This window comes from Gymnoscopelus braueri (assembly GCF_963280865.1).
Source record: "Gymnoscopelus braueri genome assembly, chromosome: 12".
NCBI lineage: Eukaryota > Metazoa > Chordata > Actinopteri > Myctophiformes > Myctophidae > Gymnoscopelus > Gymnoscopelus braueri.
In genome coordinates, this window is record NC_137614.1 from 2,342,870 (window position 1) to 2,362,528 (window position 19,659).

Here is a 19,659-nt window from a genome sequence, read left to right on the forward strand (position 1 = left end):
ATAAGGCTTGCAAATGCATCTACTGTACATCCAACGTTACATTCAAACAGATGTGGCATCAGCTCCTGTTTAGTTATGATGTCACCATAATGCTGCTGCCCAAGGCTCTGATCCATAGTGGAATTATCAATATTAAACAGCCCACTTTTAATCCGTTTTTCGTTCAGTTGTATTAAATTAATCTAAAGTGTCAAACTGATGTGTGTTCTCTTCTGTTATAGGGAGAGGGCGGTAACGCTGGAGAGAACGGCGCTCCCGGACCCATGGTGAGTTTGCAATCCATCTGGTATAACAATTTACACTTACAATTTAGGCATTAGAAGGAAGACACTTATCCTGTTATACAGAGCAAAGAAAACAATGTGCTTCAAAGACACTAGGATACCAGGTAAACAATGAACCTAGCATCTGTCTAAAACAACATGCTATTTAAAATAACAATAACATGTTAACAAGTAACCCAGACCCATAGAGAGAGAGAGAGTTATGGCACGTTTTGATCTCGCCACAAAGCGGGCCGCTATGGGCTATAGTTCCAAACATTGGAACTTTTTCATTGACATATAGACAGAGCATTTCCGCATTCCATTCTTACCATGGGAGTCTATGCTAGTGTCATCACTCTCATATTAGATCAGGCTGAAGTAACCAACATAGATCTGAATAGTGTAACTAGCATCTGTCAAAAAAAGATAACAATTCTATTCTATTCTATTGTGTTGTATAAGGGTTCTGACTGAGTTGTGTTTTGTGTTTTAGGGACCCCGTGGTCTTCCTGGTGAGAGGGGCCGTCCCGGAGCCGCTGGTTCTGCTGTGAGTATATCGTTCTGATGTCTCTCTTATGGTTTCTGCATGTTTTAACTTCATAGATAATCCATTATACTGTTACTGTAGGCTCTCTTCACTTTAATATGGTCTATATGAGTACAGCTGGTATACCCTGTCTGTCATGTGATCAGTATGTGGTCTATATGTTTACAGGGTGAAATTGCATTTAAATACAGTACATGAGGAAATGCACAGAGTAAATGTACTTAGTTACTTTACAGCACTAATAGGCCTGTCACAATTATTACATCATTGCCTAATCACAATTATTTGAGATGATCGCAATTATTTTGCATTATCGTATCCATGTTGAAACATGTTCATGCATTTTCAAACATTTTCCAAAAATAGTAGAAATAGCAGATCTACAAACTTGTAGTACTAATGTAGAACTTGTAGAACTAATTACAGTACTAATGTGGTGTATGTTTTGTACAGGGTGACATTGTACTGAAGTACAGTACTTATTACATTACATTACAATACTAATGTGGTGTATGTTTTCTACAGGGTGACATTGTACTGAAGTACAGTACTTGTTACATTACATTACAGTACTAATGTGGTGTATGTTTTCTACAGGGTGCTCGTGGTAATGATGGTCTGCCTGGTCCTGCTGGTCCCCCAGTAAGTATTCTACTTCCTAAACATCACTTCCTGCATCAGCTCCAAACGGGTTACAAGCTGCAATCCACGACTTTTTTTAGTGAATTTAACGTTATCATAGTCAAAGTGTGTGGGAGACGCAGTGGTTCTCAAACTTTAAAATGTCAAGGACACCCCTTATCTCTGACAGTATACAACTTGTAAGGGTCAATTTAGAACCCCATCAAGGACAGTCCATTGACCCCACTTTGAGAGCCACTGTGGTAGAGTATGTTAATACAATACAACTAACACAACTGTTGTTGTTGTATTTGGTCTCCCTGCTCTTCTATTGAGACATTTAGACCCCGGTGTCGGGTAGGACACCTACGTGTTGACAAGAGGTATTGCATGAAGCTCAAAATGCAATTATCCTCTTACCAAACAAGATTTCTATATTAGCTCAACAGTAAAACATTTGGCGTTCAGATTGTGGGTATGACATGACATGACCGTTACGGATTGCAGCTTTAAACCCGTCAACCTGTCCTTGAAAAACAGTGAAACTAGGTTGTGATAAAATGTGAATTCTAACCTGGAACCTTTTTGTCTTCTCCAGGGCCCTGTTGGCCCCGCCGGAGCCCCCGGTTTCCCAGGATCCCCAGGAAGCAAGGTTTGTAAAATACTCTTTGTTTTATTTTTCTCTTTTTCTTTTCTTTTCACAGAAATTGTATTTATGATTAAATATACATTCTGTTTATCTGTGGAGATAGAATGTGACCAGCGCTGTTACACAATGTGTTCATTTTCATTCAGTTTGATACTATGATGTCTCTCTGTGTGGAAATGTACAATGAAGGTGTTTAGCAGACGTTCTTTTGCAGAGAGACTTATGAAATCAGAATAAACCAAGTAAGCATGAGGGTAAATAGTCACATGAGTAGAGTGCAGTGTCTCAAAGAATGGTAAACAATGAATGAACATAGCGTCTGTCTTAACAACATGCCATATGCACCACATTTCTGTACTTTAGAGGTCAATACAACAAAACGCAAGTAACAAAAACATGTAAACAAGTAATCAACATATCTGCATAGCACTAATATCTATCAAAAAAGGAAACACAAAAGGATACTAGAAATCACATGATATCCGATATCACTTATGCCACCGGCCATTAGTAATCATTTACTATAAATGCTGGAAGTTTGAAGGTTCTAAACTATGTTATGTTAACAAAATAATCAATTACTATTGATTGATCAATATTGATTAATGGAGAAACGAGTCAGATTCTCTCACTTTTTCATTGATATGATCATTTAAAAACGTTATCCTGTCTGCAGCGGTTAAGTTTTTCCATGAACAAAAAACCAAACAACCTAAAAGACAAAAGATCAGAACAGACAAAAAGGTTTTAAATGAATCACCATTACAGGGATCCGTCACATATAATTGTACATGTATAAATGTATACATCAGGCTTTAGGATGACATGTATACTGATTGCACTTTGACCTATTTCGAGATCATGTGTTATTAAAATGTTGCATCTTAACAACAGTTAGAATCATTATTTAATTCAGCTATATACAGTAGCACTAATATTGCTTTTATGCAGCAGTACAACTATAAACTATTTATAAAATAACTAGAAATAACAGTTTATTATTTTGATTGTGTTGTTTATCTGGCCTACGCCAACAAATATAGTGCTTTAGGACTCAACAAAAATTGTTGCTAATAAACATTTAAACTCTCAGTCCCTGCTCAGGGGGTTAAGAACAGGCAAACATCCACTAGGTTGCTAGTTAATGGAGTCATACCTCAGAGTTGTACAGTAACAAATATTTACAGTATATCAGCACCACCGTTTGACATCATCAACAACAACAACAACAACAACAAAACAGACAGGACATTGTCTTTGTCATTTGACAAAGTATGTCCCTAACATACTTTGTCAAATGTTTAAATCATTTTAATTGTAAATGTGGTTAACATACATTTTTAATTACATTGTTAAATAGTGATGTTATCCAACATAAATATCAAACATATCAATCAGACAGTCTACACTTCCCAAAAAGGAAATGCATGTATTTAATTCATTCTGACAAGAAGCAGAGATAGAAACATATCCCCACCGGACATAACAATTAGGGGATATCAAAAGCAGAGGTATGGATTCACTACCTATCGCCCCCTGGCAAATCAGGGAATGCCTCTTGTCCATCAAATTACTCGACCAGAACTAATTGAACTAATTGACCAAAACTAATTGTACAATTACAATGTGCAGTGTAGGCATTTAGCAGATAAGCTCAATTATCCAGAGTGACTTACAAGTATTAAAGATTACAGTAGGCAGAGTAAACATCAACTCTAGTCAACAAACAACAAGGTAAAGAGTCACATAATTGGTAGAGAGCAGAGAGAACAATTTAGAGCCTCAAAGAAACTATAGAATGCCAGGTAAACAAGTCTAAATAACATGCTAAATGCTAAATAGCATTTATGGTCAAGAAGAAAAAAAACTAATCTAAGAAACAAAACAGAAGAACAGGTGACCAAGATGTATCTGCATAGTAAACTATAATCTAACACAATAATGTGGCAAAGAAGGGACGCAAAGCGAGAGGAGTGGTATACTAATAATAATCAATAAACGTATGTCCTGTCAGGGAGAGGCTGGACCCACTGGAGCCCGTGGATCTGAAGGTGCACAAGGACCCCGTGGAGAGGCTGGTACCCCTGGATCTTCCGGCCCAGCAGGAGCATCTGTAAGTTAACCTGAGATCATTCTGATCAAGTATCTCTTCTATCTGTATATGGTGTATATTCTCATCTCAATATGTTGGTCTTATGAAGTAGAACAACTCTAGATTGTATTGTGTATATTTGTATATCTACATTGTATTGTACTGATGTGTATCTCGTTGTAGGGCAACCCCGGTACTGATGGAATCCCTGGATCTAAAGGTTCTGCTGTAAGTATTCTCTACAATTTATAATTTAGGCATTTAGCAGATGCTCTTAATCCAGAGCGATTTACAGTAAGCAAGGAAAACTTAAGGTACTGACATCAAATGCATAGAGACAGTGTAGTGCCCCAGTAATCTAGGATCATAGGTAAACCAAGAACCTAGCATCAGTCTAAACATTATAATAATATCAAAACAATAAATAACATCTATAGAAACTATAGGATGCCAAGTCAACAAATGGCATCTGTCTAAATAACATGCTCTGAATTGCATTTTAGCCTTTGCATAAGACTGCAAGGTTGTGCTCACACACACACACACACACACACACACACACACACACACACACACACACACACACACACACACACACACACACACACACACACACACACACACACACACACACACACACACACACACACACTTTGAATTTGAATTTGAATTTTTTTATTCAGGAAATCTTGTGATGCTATACCTGCTGTATTGTACATAAACACCTCCTTGAACTTTGAACCCGTCTCTCTGCCTCCCCCTGTAGGGTGCTTCTGGTATTGCTGGTGCCCCAGGATTCCCTGGACCCCGTGGCCCACCCGGACCTCAGGGAGCAACCGGTCCTCTGGGACCTAAGGGACAGTCAGTAAGTCACCTGGGTGTCATATACCACTTGGCACATACGACCAGTGCTTCTTCTGCCATGTTTGCATGGTTGTTGAATTGGTACCAACAGTGATGTGATCATAATAATACATTTAATTAATACATTTTAATCTTCAACTTATTTAGGGAGACCCTGGTATTCCTGGATTCAAAGGAGAGGCTGGACCCAAGGGAGAGCTGGTGAGTTTGAAGTTTCATTGATTATGGACAAACAAGCCTAAAGCATTTGGACCTGTTTTAAACTTCTATTAATGTGCTTGAACTTTAAAGTGAATTTGACATTATCTTCATGTTGTGCTCTATAGGGCGTGGCTGGTCCCCAAGGTGGCCCCGGACCCTCTGGCGAGGAGGGCAAGAGAGGACCGAGAGGAGAGCCCGGCGCTGCAGGACCCCTCGGACCCCCTGGAGAGAGAGTACGACAATCTGAATAATCTGAACCCATAACATCATACGTTATCATCATGGGCGGAACCGATAAATAAGTGATAAGGGTTTGTTTGACTGTGGAAATCTCTGTTTTCTTTCTGTAGGGAGCTCCCGGTAACCGCGGTTTCCCAGGTCAGGATGGTCTTGCTGGTGCTAAGGTGGGTTTCTGCTCAAGACGGCGGGTTTTCTCATGGAATATAAGTCAATTAATCTCATAAATACCTCTCAACTACCCTGACACACTATCAGTGATATACTGTAAACGACAGGACCAGATGTTGCGATCATTTACCAGATGTTGTTGAACAAAAGATCATACGTTAATAATTTACTATTTTGTTTTGTCTTATTGTAGGGAGCCCCTGGTGACCGTGGTGTTCCTGGTGCTAGTGGGCCTAAGGGTGCTGGCGGAGACCCCGGACGCACAGGAGAGTCTGGCCTCCCCGGAGCCAGAGTGAGTGCTGTCTATATACCCTACTCATCATCACCCTGGTCCCCCCAAAAAACTATTATCTCTTCATTACAATCGCCACATGAAATGCTGGAGCCCTGTTAGGGATCACTCTGTCCGTCCACAAATAAGTCAGAAAGGGTGTCGCCTAAGTGGTCACAAAAAGAAGAATACAGTTGTATGTATTCTTCCTCTTGTGAAGACTTGCGTGAGACCCTTTCTGACCTGTCAGAGTTACAATTACATTTTAGGCATAGCAGCTTATGGAGAGAGAGATTGCAATAAGCAGAGTAAGCATGAATTCTAGTCAACAAACAAAGGTAAATAATCACCTTTATTTAACAAAATAAAGGTTATTATTATTATGCAGAGAGAACAATGTAGTTCTTCGTTTAAAAAAAATTGTATACCAGGTAAACATCAGGCCTAGCATTTGTCTAAACCAGGGGTCTTCAACAGGGGGTCCTCAGAATTACTACAGGGGGTCCGCCAAATGTTTGTGTGGTGGGGAACATTAGCCGAAAATAGCAGATCTACAAGCTCCACAACGCTTGTGGAGCCTGTAGTGGGGGTCTCTGCTTCCTCTCTCGCTCAGCTAAGGGGTCCTTGGGATGAAAACGTTTGAAGACCCCTGATCTAAACATCATGCTAATCTAATACACATTCTTAACATAACGTAGTTCTGATTTCAGTTCCAGAGTTCTAGTTTCAGCCTCTGAATGTAATTAGATCATAGTTACTGCTATGACAGATACCACATCTATTTTAGGGTAAGGAAGCTTAACAGGGGTTTGCTGTGCATTGTTAAAATCATCTTCTAAACAACACTGACCGCTTCTGAATGTCTCTTCCAGGGTCTTACTGGTCGTCCCGGAGATGCTGGTCCCCAAGGCAAAGTTGGACCCGGTGTAAGTACCTCTAAAACCTAAACCTAACCGTCCGTCCCCCTTTCATGGTTATGAACAAATGCAAAATTCAATCTTAGTGCAATGTAAGATAAAGTCTGATGTTATATTTCCTCTCAGCAAGCAATGGTTGAAGACACCATTCCACTCAAATAGAATTGTAGATTAGGAAAACACTTTATTTTCCTAGAGGGGTATTTGATTTCACAGCCTATTGAATATAGCATACAACACAATATACAGTAAATGCTGCAAATGCCAAGTGGACAAAAAGGCAATGTTTTCCCTACAGTATTATCTCCATCACCATGGCATTATTGTGAATGTAGCACAGCACAAAAGAACAGTTGCACATGCAGTACCCAGCACCCACATGCACACTTTCATGGAAATACACCATAGAAATTAAATCCCATTCACGAAGGGAGTAACCTACCTTCATATCTTTATGCCAGACATTTCAGCACTCATAACAGCAATCATAATCATCTATATTCAAACATTGTTTTGACCGCAACTGGTCTTTATCAGGGCAAAGACCAGTTACGGTCGAAACATGTCGTTTCAGCCATGTTTCAATAAAGGCTTCTTGTTTAATTATACCTGTTTCCTACTGTTACTCTTGAGTACGCAAATCCTTTCTCAAGTGCTCTATAGTTTATCCCGTTTTTACCCAGCACTGATACTTTTAACTATCATTGAAGAAGGAAGGCACTCTATGGGCTGTAGTGTTGATGTAGCACCCTGTCTCGTTGCTGTGTTTTTTTTAGGGTGCTTCTGGTGAGGACGGTCGTCCCGGACCCCCAGGGCCTCAGGGAGCTCGTGGACAGCCAGGAGTGATGGGTTTCCCCGGACCAAAGGGAGCCAATGTAAGTGTCTGTACAGGTTATGATGAAATGACTGCCGGGAATAGCTGATCTACAAGCACACAACACACCGCGATGTGACGCGTTGTTTTGAGCATGCAGATCACCTATTTTTGCCAAATGTTCACCCCCCTGAATTGTGGCTAAAGATTGCTAGAAGATCATAATAATAAACGTTTGATCTCCAAGTAACTAATGTGATTTCTTCCTCTCAACAGGGTGTTGCTGGAAAACCAGGAGAGAAGGGTCTTCTGGGTCGTACTGGTCTGAGAGTAAGTACACTTTCATGAATATTGTTGTCTGAACCAAATAAATGCATATCAATGTATTTATTTTGGCTGGTAGTGTAAGATCCCAATGTTAAAGTCCTCTTCCTTCTGTCTATGAACAGGGTCTGTCTGGAAAGGATGGTGAGACCGGTGCTGGTGGACCCCCTGGGCCCTCTGTGAGTATTCATCTATGCATTCTGGAGGCGGATTCATACTTATAGTCGTGTGTCAGTGTCACGCACAAGAAATTGTCAATCTACCATTATAAATAGATCTACTATAATAAATAGTAGATCTACTATAATAAATAGTAGATCTACTATTATAAATGGTAGATCCACTATTTCCAGTGTGTGACACCACATGCAAGTAAGCATATCAAGCCCTTTACAGAGTGAACCATCAAATGCCAACCTTTCCTTCCCCCAGTTAGTTAGTTACTTTATTGATACAATATTGTATAAAACATTGGGTCCAAACAATGATCAGAAACCCATGAATAAAAACATTAAAAGTTACTATACGTAAAAGATACGATACACAACACATCCATTCACAATGGTTGTAAAACCATCGCTGAAGTTCTTCTGAGTGTCATCTACAGTGTTCTTAACACGGTTTACTTTCTGTCCTAGGGACCTGCTGGAGAGAGAGGAGAGCAAGGACAACCCGGACCAAATGGTTTCCAGGTGAGTTTACGTTCCCTTATCGAATATCAAATGTGGTTTCCAGGTGAGGTTACGTTTACCGTGGACCATCACGAGTATCAAATACATTATAGTCATATCCTAAACCATTTCAAACATCAAGGAAATGAGAAAGTAAGAGAGAAACTGTAGTTGTGGCTGGAGAGCATTAGTCAGACATTGTTGTCAGCACACAAAGTCAGCACAAATGTCAGGTCAAAACCCAGTATAAATAGAAAAAATCCAAGTGAAACCAGACTCACCAGAACCATTCTTAATATCTTAATTTCGTCTTAGTACAAACACCCTCTTCAGGGCATTTATGACAATGGCATTTTTACACGATATCCAGATATTTCAGTCAAGAAGGCAGTTTCTTTTTTTATTTAAGTTATTACAAGTTAAGTAACAAGTCACTGGGCACTCGAGTGGCGCAGGGATAAAGTTCCTGCCCACCACCGCAGAGACCAGGGGTTTGAATCCTCCACGGTGCCCACGGCTTGGCCGGTTGTCCATACCAGCACAACTGGCCGGAAGCCGGGCGGGGAGGGCCATCTTTGTCGCTGCACCATTGCCTCCTACAGTTTGGTCTTGGCGACTGTCAGCAGGGGTGTTGAACTGTGAGGGACAGGGTGCGCCTCCACATGCGCTACGTCCTCACGGTGAGGCTCCTCATTGGCAGGGTGTTTCTCCACGCCCTAAATCCTCGCGGTGGGGCTCCTCGTTGGCAGGGTGTTTCTCCACACCATAAGTCCTCACGGTGGGGCTCCTCATTGTTAGGGTGTTTCTCCACGCCCTAAGTCCTCACGGTGGGGCTCCTCATTGTCAGGGTGTTTCTCCACGCCCTAAGTCCTCACGGTGGGGCTCCTCGTTGGCAGGGTGTTTCTCCACACCATAAGTCCTCACGGTGGGGCTCCTCATTGGCAGGGTGTTTCTCCACACCCTACGTCCTCACGGTGAGGCTCCTCACTGGCATGGTGTTTCTCCACACCCTACGTCCTCACGGTGAGGCTCCTAATTGGCAGGGTGTTTCTCCACACCCTACATCCTCACGGTGGAGCTCCTAATTAGCAGGGTGTTTCTCCACACCCTACGTCCTCACAGTGAGGCTAATCTTTGACAGGGTCTTTTTCCACGTCCTCTCGACGAGGTTCCTCACTTGCAGGGTGTCTTCACGCTGAGGCTCCTCACTGGCAGGGTGTCCTCATATTTAAACTGAAATTTAAAGAGTTTCAGAATTATGGAAATAAACCAGATCAGGTCCATACGAGGCCATTGATTTCAGATGCACTTACCTGTGACATGCGGAAACTATTATGGTTCCGACCCGTACCCAAGGGACAAGTCAATAGTTTGGGCCCGGACCAGCTCAGGTCTCAGGTTTTTGGTTTCCGACTGGACCCGTGCTACCCTCTAATTGGCCTAACGATTATATTGGGAGAAAAAGGAAAATAATTGTCTAAATTTAAAAAAGTATCAAAAAAACTAATCAAGTTACTAGAATCCAAATTAAGTCAAGTCTCAAGTTATTCCATTCATACAAGTCAGACCTCAGATAACTGCAGACTCGATAACGTCAGACTTGAGTTCAGGTCATGTGATTTGAGTCCCCACCTCTGCCTCTAAGAAGTAACCATTTCAGACAAGGATAGCATATATGATGGACCCTAACCGAGTTGCCTTTGATTTCAACTCTTGTTATTTTTTGTGTTTTTCTCTTTCTTTCTCCTCTCCCCCTGGCCCTCACAGACATGTAAAGCATCTTTGAGTACTTAAAAAAGCGCTATATAAATTCCAGGTATTATTATTATTAACCCTAACCCTGGGGTTAAGAGGATGACATTTTGATGACCTTTTGTTATTGTTTTGCAGGGTCTGCCTGGACCTGCTGGGCCCCCAGGAGAGGGAGGAAAGCCTGGTGACCAGGTGAGCGTCTACTCATCTTTCACACTCAAATATCCAAAATAATCAATGCATCATATTTCATTATTTTATTTTTATTTCATATAAAAAGGGTCTATTTGATAGACAATATCTTACATTCCACCTGCCAATTAAGCTTTGACAGAACATGCCTACTATTTAGATGTATGTGTGATGGTTGTAATGGTTTTAATGGTGATGTAATCTCTCTCTCTATAGGGTGTTCCTGGAGAAGGTGGAGCTGCTGGCGCTACAGGACCCAGAGTGAGTGTCCATCTTCAGGACCGTTGTCTTTACAAGGCCACAGAATGACTGAAAATCACACATCACATGGTCCTGTATCTCCTGCTCATTGTCCTGTGTGTGTGTGTGTTTCCTGATAGGGTGAGCGTGGTTTCCCTGGCGAGAGGGGCGGTGCCGGACCTCAGGGTCTTCAGGGACCTCGTGGAGTTCCAGGAACGCCAGGAACCGACGGACCCAAGGTCAGTGTGAACTCCTCTCCAGCCCGTCTGAACCACAGAGCCACCAGATCTTTGTTACGGGCTGTTAAATATCAATCGTGTCTGACTGTGTATTAGCATCTTAATCCAGGTGTTGAGTTCACCACACTCAGACCGGAAGCCGAATCAGATGTGTGTCTTAATATCCAGATTGGAATCAGACCGGTTTTATCAAGTCTGAACAGCATAAAAACACATGTAATAACAGTGTGGACAGTCAGTCCTAAAGATCACATTTAATAACAGTGTGGACAGTCAGTCTTAAAGATCACATTTAATAACAGTGTGGACAGTAGGTCCTAAAGATCACATTTAATAACAGTGTGGACAGTCAGTCCTAAAGATCACATTTAGTAACAGTGTGGACAGTCAGTCTTAAAGATCACATTTAATAACAGTGTGGACAGTCAGTCCTAAAGATCACATTTAATAACAGTGTGGATAGTAGGTCCTAAAGATCACATTTAATAACAGTGTGGACAGTCAGTCATGAATATCAGATTTGAGAAACAAATCCAACCAAGGCCTTTCAAATAATAATGTAATAATGTAATGTAATGTTAGTAATAATATAACAATACAAATCCATGCATCCATACTAATCCAGAATCAACTTTTTCCTCTCACAACCAGGGAGCTATCGGACCAGCCGGCTCTCAGGGAGCCCAGGGCCCACCCGGCCTTCAGGGTATGCCAGGAGAGAGAGGAGCTGGTGGTATCCCCGGAGCCAAGGGAGACAGAGTGAGTGACATTATTTTACATTCAAGTCGTCAGCGTTCATTCACCAGAAGGCGTGTCAACTCAAAGTTATTCTCCACTAGCTTATTAGAATTAATCCAAGTGACCTTGTTATATAACTAGTTAATATGAACGTGATTTGTTTTTGACAGATATTGACTATATTAAGCCTCTAATTTATACTCCATAGTGTGAGGTTGTCACATGCAGAAAATTGCATTGTTAGCAGTAGATCTATTCTTTTTAAGTATGCGCCCTCTCGTGAAATTATGACATAACGTGTACGTGCAGGTCAGGGCAGGTCTGTGGGTCAACACAGTAATATAGTAGTAATATAACTTGTAATGTAACTAGTTACTATCGATAGCACGTAATAAGTAATGTAATTGTATTACCTTTAAGTAAGTGGTTGCTGATGATGATGATGATGATGATGATGATGACATCCTCTCTGTCTAACAGGGTGACAACGGAGAGAAGGGACCTGAGGGAGCTGCTGGAAAGGACGGTGGTAGAGTGAGTATTAAACCATATATACTTAGTCTATACTTGGTCTGGGCCTTATCTCCCTCTACACGCCAAATCTCTTTTGGAAAATAGCCGATCTACAAGCTCTACAAGTGTGTCACAGTGCAACGTGTTGTGAGCTACGAGCTTGTAGGTCTGCTATATTTAGCTGAATGTCTGCCCAGAATACGGACGTTAGGGTTCATGTGGTTAAATACCTAGGTAGGGTATTCTAGGGGGTGAGGTGGAGTCTGAAGAGGTGAATGCTAGGGGGTGAGGTGGAGTCTGAAGAGGTGAGTGCTAGGGGGTGAGGTGGAGTCTGAAGAGGTGAGTGCTAGGGGGTGAGGTGGAGTCTGAAGAGGTGAGTGCTAGGGGGTGAGGTGGAGTCTGAAGAGGTGAATGCTAGGGGGTGAGGTGGAGTCTGAAGAGGTGAGTGCTAGGGGGTGAGGTGGAGTCTGAAGAGGTGAATGCTAGGGGTTTAGGTGGAGTCTGAAGAGGTGAATGCTAGGGGGTGAGGTGGAGTCTGAAGAGGTGAGTGCTAGGGGTTGAGGTGGAGTGTGAAGAGGTGAGTGCTAGGGGTTGAGGTGGAGTATGAAGCGGTGAATGCTAGGGGGTGAGGTAGAGTCTGAAGAGGTGAGTGCTAGGGGGTGAGGTGGAGTCTGAAGAGGTGAATGCTAGGGGGTGAGGTGGAGTCTGAAGAGGTGAGTGCTAGGGGGTGAGGTGGAGTCTGAAGAGGTGAATGCTAGGGGGCGAGGTGGAGTCTGAAGAGGTGAATGCTAGGGGGCGAGGTGGAGTCTGAAGAGGTAAATGCTAGGGGTTTAGGTGGAGTCTGAAGAGGTGAGTGCTAGGGGGTGAGGTGGAGTCTGAAGAGGTGAGTGCTAGGGGGTGAGGTGGAGTCTGAAGAGGTGAGTGCTAGGGGGTGAGGTGGAGTCTGAAGAGGTGAATGCTAGGGGGTGAGGTGGAGTCTGAAGAGGTGAGTGCTAGGGGGTGAGGTGGAGTCTGAAGAGGTGAATGCTAGGGGTTTAGGTGGAGTCTGAAGAGGTGAATGCTAGGGGGTGAGGTGGAGTCTGAAGAGGTGAGTGCTAGGGGTTGAGGTGGAGTGTGAAGAGGTGAGTGCTAGGGGTTGAGGTGGAGTATGAAGCGGTGAATGCTAGGGGGTGAGGTAGAGTCTGAAGAGGTGAGTGCTAGGGGGTGAGGTGGAGTCTGAAGAGGTGAATGCTAGGGGGTGAGGTGGAGTCTGAAGAGGTGAGTGCTAGGGGGTGAGGTGGAGTCTGAAGAGGTGAATGCTAGGGGGCGAGGTGGAGTCTGAAGAGCTGAATGCTAGGGGGCGAGGTGGAGTCTGAAGAGGTAAATGCTAGGGGTTTAGGTGGAGTCTGAAGAGGTGAGTGCTAGGGGTTGAGGTGGAGTGTGAAGAGGTGAATGCTAGGGGTTTAGGTGGAGTCTGAAGAGGTGAGTGCTAGGGGTTGAGGTGGAGTCTGAAGAGGTAAATGCTAGGGGTTTAGGTGGAGTCTGAAGAGGTGAGTGCTAGGGGTTGAGGTGGAGTGTGAAGAGGTGAATGCTAGGGGGTGAGGTAGAGTCTGAAGAGGTGAGTGCTAGGGGATGAGGTGGAGTATGAAGCGGTGAATGCTAGGGGGTGAGGTAGAGTCTGAAGAGGTGAGTGCTAGGGGATGAGGTGGAGTGTGAAGAGGTGAATGCTAGGGGGTGAGTCTTCAGATTATGGTGGAAATTGGAGAGAGTCTGCAGTTGGCAATGGTTTATTCCACATTTTCGGAGCCAGGAGGGAGAAGAGTCTAGGATGGGTGGAGCGTTGTCCAGGGTGTTTTAGGGAAGGTTCAGCCAGCTTCCGTTTATGATCTTGATGCTTCAATGACAGATGATCTGATCACTCACTACTTGTCTGTATTTCTATCTATCTTCTCTCCTGTCCATCCATGTTCCTGTGATCTTCTCAGGGTTTGACTGGTCCCATTGGTCCTCCCGGGCCTTCTGGTCCTAACGGTGCCAAGGTGAGAACATGCTAAATACATGTTATTAGCCTTCTCACATTTATCGGCAGTATCATTTGATTAAGATTGAATTCTTCCACATAGTTTTGAATATTGGGCCGGTGGCTGGTGATTAATATGTGTTTATTACCCCCCCCTTACCTTCCCAGGGTGAGACTGGACCTTCTGGACCAACTGGTGCTGCTGGTGCTCGTGGTGCCCCTGTAAGTCATTTATTCATTCCTCTTCATCTATGAGGATCGTACATCTACTAGATGTAGTGAATTTGTTTGCATAATTTTGTTGTCTTTTATAAAGGAAGGATTTGTTCCGAAGGTCAAAGGCCGCTCTCCTTTGAAACACACAAGCAGCACTTCAAAACAGTGTTGTTTGCCCTCATGAGTTTGACAAAACCCCACAAAAAGCAGCCAAATCCACAGAAGAAGCACCTTTGTTTGCACCTCCAACACACCCATGTGACATTGATTCCCTTCCCTTATTCACACATACTATGGCGTGATGTCACTGTGGCTAAAGGAATAGCATAACAATCTCACGCCATTGTAGCTAAAGGAATAGCAGTACAAGTTAAAAGAATAGCATAACAAGCTAAAAGAATAGCAGTACAAGCTAAAAGAATAGCAGTACAAGCTAAAAGAATAGCATAACAAGCTAAAAGAATAGCACTTATAGCAGTACAAACTAAAAGAATAGCATAACAAGCTCACGTGTCGTGCAAGTAGTGTAAAGGGCCGTCCACACCCAGAATGATAACTAACCATAACTAAAACCATAAGCATAATGATAATGATAATGATGTGAGCATCCACCAACGCTGATGAACGATAACTTTCATACATTTTGAACGTGGGCGATGTATTGGACGCCACGCCCTGTCAATTCTGATGGATTTCGATTGGCTGTCAGTGTCTCGTTGATCGTTCATCCATTCACTCTGAAGATGATCCCGATGATGTTGTTCACCAATGTCACTGTTGTTATCGTTGTGGTGTGGTCATCCACTTAAAAAAATAACATGTATAGTTATTGTTATAGTAATCATTATTGGATGTGGACATCCCATAATCTTCTCCCCTTGTTGCCTGGATCCAGTGGAATGCTGTTGATCTGATCAGGTTGTTGATCCTGACTGCCAGAGAAACCGTGAGGATCGTGATAAGAGGGAATTGCACCGCAAACCTCCCAATTACAGTCCCACTCTGTTCCTTTGGCCCACGTATTGATCCAGAGAAAAAGACATTTCTGCAAACCTTGTACTTGACAGTAATTGCAAACGATAGAGAACACAATAACACTGATATTTGTGCAACATATCTTAAACCCTATACTGTATACTTCATTGCCTGGAGTCCTCCAGGGTCTATACTAGGCCCCCCTCTTTTTTCCCTCTACTCTTTCCCTCATCTTTGCTGAAAATAGCCGATCTGCAAGCTAACAACACAACGCATTATGTAGATCGGTCATTTTCACAGAATATTTGCCCCCAGAATATGGACGCTATAGGGTTCATGCTGTTCACGTTTCATATTTGGATCTATAAGCTTGTATTGACCGTCCTGTGTTGCTGTTGTAGGGCGACCGCGGTGAGAACGGACCCCCTGGACCTGCTGGCTTCGCTGGACCCCCTGTGAGTAAAACCACAATCCACAGTATTATGTGTTCAAATCAATCAACATTTCAGCTACACTCCATAATTATGTGACAGGGTCTGATTAGAATGTGCCGCAAGTAGGCAAACATGACATCGCGCACGTCAAGGAAATTAGGTTGTGTGTTGTTGTTTTTTTATGTTTTTTTCTTCATTTTGTGCATATTACACAAGTTTAAATGTTGAAGAATCCACTCAGTAAAACAAATAGCCATTTAGGCTATTTGTTACTTAACTAGTCCTTTCAACTAGTAACTGCTGTGTGAGGTATCAGATCTTTTTCTTATTGATTGAATACTTTATTAACAAAATGTTTAACAGTATAGGTAGTAGTAACACACAAAAAGCCCCAGGGGACTTGTTTCCATTGTGGTCCATTGTACTCTATTCATTAGTAAGACACACATACAGACATACAATACATGCAATACAATACAATATAATACAAAACATATTGGAATAAAGCTCAGTAGAATCATAAGATGTATTTACAGAGAAAGGAGAGGTGGGGCGGGGGTCAGAGGATGCTACTATCAAGGTGTTCAAGGGGTTAAACTATGTTCACTTGTATTTTAAGGACAGGAATTATTTTAGGTTATTTAGTTTTGAGTTTGAGTTTTGAGTGTTGGGTTCGGATAGGGAGTCGTGACAGCATTTTACTCATCTTTTTCAACAACATTGAAATAAGCAAATCTAATTCAACTATTTTCAGGTTTCAATATGAAAGCTTGAGAGAAATGATAAATGGCCCCAGTTCTACTTCGGCACGTTTGATCAAACACTGTCACATATTATATATATAAATATTCACACAATGATTCTACCATCTTTAATTGTCCTTCTCTCTATACATAACAGGGTGCAGATGGACAGCCCGGTGCCAAGGGAGAGCTCGGAGAGGGTGGACAGAAGGGTGACGGTGGAGCCCCCGGCCCTCAGGGACCTTCAGGGGCCCCTGGACCTGTGGTGGGTACTCAGCCATGTCAGGCAGACCTGATTTGACATCATTCTTTCACCACCAACACAGGGGTGGGCAACTTTGATGATGGAGAGGGCCACTATATTTCCACACTCACTCCAGAGGGCCACATTACATAATACTGTCGGGCCATTCTATGCCACACAAAAGTAGCAAAAATAGCCGATCTACAAGCTCAAAACGCGTCGCAGTGCGACGCGTTTTGAGCTTGTAGATCTGCTTTTTTTGCTATTTTGGAATTGGACACCGGATTTTTTGGAATTGCAATCCTGAAAAGTAACTTTTTTATTTAATTTCAAATGCATTTAGTTATACTTATGTAAACTTTATGAACTTAAATACAAATATATTGGACATAAAAAAGACAATAGAATTGTTAATACTAGTCATTGAGCTACTAATATAGACTGAAGTAATTAAAGCGGGTCATGTTTGCAATTATAACAGCTGAAATCAATAATATATCAGTATTCCGATATTAACCTGCAGGCCGCATTAAGTGAAGGTGGGGGCCGCATGTGGCCCCCAGTTGCCCATGTATGTAGGACAGACAGCAGCCGCACACTCAAAGCACACTCAGTGCACAGTAATGCAAGCTTTTAGGCATACAAGGACAAGTGAATGCATCAGTACATAATAAGGGTTTTAACAGTGCCAGTGTCATCACTTCGCTAATGGAAGACACCTGTATCCAATATTTCAGTGACTAGATAGTAGATAGACATCAAGGGAATTGTAGTCCACAATGTAATGTACTACAGAGGCCATATTCATCATCAAGGGAATTGTAGTCCTAGACCTAGTGACTACAACAGCCTTAGACACAAGTGTCTACTGAGACAGGAGACACTCCAATACATTGAAGTTATGTACAATATATACATATAAAACAAAAGCCAGTGTAATGGTTCAAATCTAAACTAAACCTGAACAGTGAAAACATCTTCCCAAAGGTTTCCCAAGTGACAGAAACACATACAGTATCTGGTGTTAAATCGACGCAAATATGTTAATAGTTTTCTTTGTTTTTTTTCAGGGACCCACTGGTGTTTCTGGAATTAAAGGAGCGCGTGGTGCTCAGGGCGCTGCTGTAAGTAACAGTTGTTTTATTTCCTGCTCATGTCTACACATGGGAATAGATGTTAAGCCTGTGTTGTAATACTTAGTTGCACCAAAAATGTACCAAAAATAGCCGATCTGCAAGCTCACAACATGCCGTGATGATGAGACGCGTTGCAAGCTTGTAAATCAGCTAATATTCTCCAGATAGATTGCTGTGAAAATTGTTTCATTAGTCTTTTTATTTGTTGATGTGAATATACATTCATTCAGCTGTTGACTATTTCAATTCATTTACTGGTTCTTAATGTGTATTGATAATCATTCTGACTTTAATTGGTATAATTTGTACTCTAATTGGTTTAATTTGGACTCTATAGTTGGTATAATTTGGACCTTCATGTGATTGACAGGGTGCAACTGGTTTCCCTGGTGCTGCTGGACGAGTTGGAACTCCTGGTCCCAACGTGAGTAATACTGAGTATTAATATCTGATTGTCACACATCACAGTAATACTGAGTATTAATACCTTATCATCACACATCACAGTAATACTGAGTATTAATATCCGATTATCACACATCATAACTGTTTAATCAATCAAAGATGTGTATGTATGTCACTTATTTTATCCAGTTAACATCTTGTTAAAGCTTATACCTCTGAATATCCTGTTCATTTCTTTCACTCTTCATATCTCCAAAGCATAAATATAGAGATTGTATAACTTAATATCTTGTTTTCTCTCTCTCTCTCTGTGTTGCAGGGTAACCCCGGTTCCTCTGGCCCATCTGGTCCCGCTGGTAAAGACGGCCCTAAGGGTGTGCGCGGTGACGGCGGAACCCCAGGCAGAGCAGGAGACGCTGGGCTGCGTGGACCCGCTGGTTCCCCCGGAGAGAAGGGAGACGCCGGAGAGGACGGTCCCCCTGTGAGTCCCACTGACTGTCCCCCCTTTACTGAAAGGACTCTGTTACTGTCATCACATGAACATTGACATGCATGTGGCCCACAGCACAGGAGCCCGTCTCCTGTTTCTGTATAGTTTGAGGCGGCTTGATGTAGACTCCACCTTCAGCCCGTAGCACTCGCCCTAGCCTTGACGACCTTGCACGCTTATGCAAAGGTTAAAATGTAATTCCAGGCTCATTTGTTGACCTGGCATCCCATAGTTTGTATAGTTTCAATGTACAGATAGTTTAAAATATATATATATATTATACTTGTTTTTATCATACTGTTTAGATTGATGATAGATTCTTGTTTTACCTATGATCCTAGATTCTCTATGCATTTGATGTACCTTGTTACCTTGTGTTGTCCTTGCTTACTGTAAGCCTACATTGTAAATTGTAAGTACCCCCACCCATGATGTACAAGTACACCTCCTGGACATGACGCTAGTATGTCACAGGGACTTACTGTACCCCAAATCCAACCCTTGATGCTGAGTGCCAAGCAGGGAGGCATTAGGTCCTATTTTTATAGTCTTCGGTATGACCCGGCCGGGGAATTGAACCTCGACCTCCCAATCCCATAATGTTGTGTCTCATAATTGTATCCTGAAAACTCATAATGACATCACATAACATCAGTGGACATGAAGTTATTTCTTATCATCTGTAGATAAATCAACTG

At 42.3% G+C, this 19,659-nt stretch overlaps 1 protein-coding gene and 1 long non-coding RNA gene across 2 annotated transcripts in view; one reads left to right on the forward strand and one right to left on the reverse strand.

Annotated features, from left to right (window-relative positions):
• LOC308096711 overlaps positions 1 to 19,659 on the reverse strand; it is a 776,952-nt gene that overhangs the window by 98,770 nt on the left and 658,523 nt on the right. The window lies entirely within an intron of this gene.
• col2a1a (collagen, type II, alpha 1a) overlaps positions 1 to 19,659 on the forward strand; it is a 50,097-nt gene that overhangs the window by 19,859 nt on the left and 10,579 nt on the right. The window contains exons 14-41 of the mRNA XM_080444220.1: positions 222 to 266; positions 760 to 813; positions 1,411 to 1,455; positions 2,033 to 2,086; positions 4,098 to 4,196; positions 4,359 to 4,403; positions 4,942 to 5,040; positions 5,187 to 5,240; positions 5,366 to 5,473; positions 5,591 to 5,644; positions 5,842 to 5,940; positions 6,792 to 6,845; positions 7,613 to 7,711; positions 7,927 to 7,980; positions 8,100 to 8,153; positions 8,613 to 8,666; positions 10,536 to 10,589; positions 10,806 to 10,850; positions 10,970 to 11,068; positions 11,720 to 11,827; positions 12,287 to 12,340; positions 14,284 to 14,337; positions 14,487 to 14,540; positions 15,911 to 15,964; positions 16,844 to 16,951; positions 18,001 to 18,054; positions 18,437 to 18,490; positions 18,791 to 18,952. Coding sequence (XP_080300346.1) covers positions 222 to 266; positions 760 to 813; positions 1,411 to 1,455; positions 2,033 to 2,086; positions 4,098 to 4,196; positions 4,359 to 4,403; positions 4,942 to 5,040; positions 5,187 to 5,240; positions 5,366 to 5,473; positions 5,591 to 5,644; positions 5,842 to 5,940; positions 6,792 to 6,845; positions 7,613 to 7,711; positions 7,927 to 7,980; positions 8,100 to 8,153; positions 8,613 to 8,666; positions 10,536 to 10,589; positions 10,806 to 10,850; positions 10,970 to 11,068; positions 11,720 to 11,827; positions 12,287 to 12,340; positions 14,284 to 14,337; positions 14,487 to 14,540; positions 15,911 to 15,964; positions 16,844 to 16,951; positions 18,001 to 18,054; positions 18,437 to 18,490; positions 18,791 to 18,952 — 1,971 coding nt within the window. The remainder of the gene's footprint in view (positions 1 to 221; positions 267 to 759; positions 814 to 1,410; positions 1,456 to 2,032; positions 2,087 to 4,097; positions 4,197 to 4,358; positions 4,404 to 4,941; positions 5,041 to 5,186; positions 5,241 to 5,365; positions 5,474 to 5,590; positions 5,645 to 5,841; positions 5,941 to 6,791; positions 6,846 to 7,612; positions 7,712 to 7,926; positions 7,981 to 8,099; positions 8,154 to 8,612; positions 8,667 to 10,535; positions 10,590 to 10,805; positions 10,851 to 10,969; positions 11,069 to 11,719; positions 11,828 to 12,286; positions 12,341 to 14,283; positions 14,338 to 14,486; positions 14,541 to 15,910; positions 15,965 to 16,843; positions 16,952 to 18,000; positions 18,055 to 18,436; positions 18,491 to 18,790; positions 18,953 to 19,659) is intronic.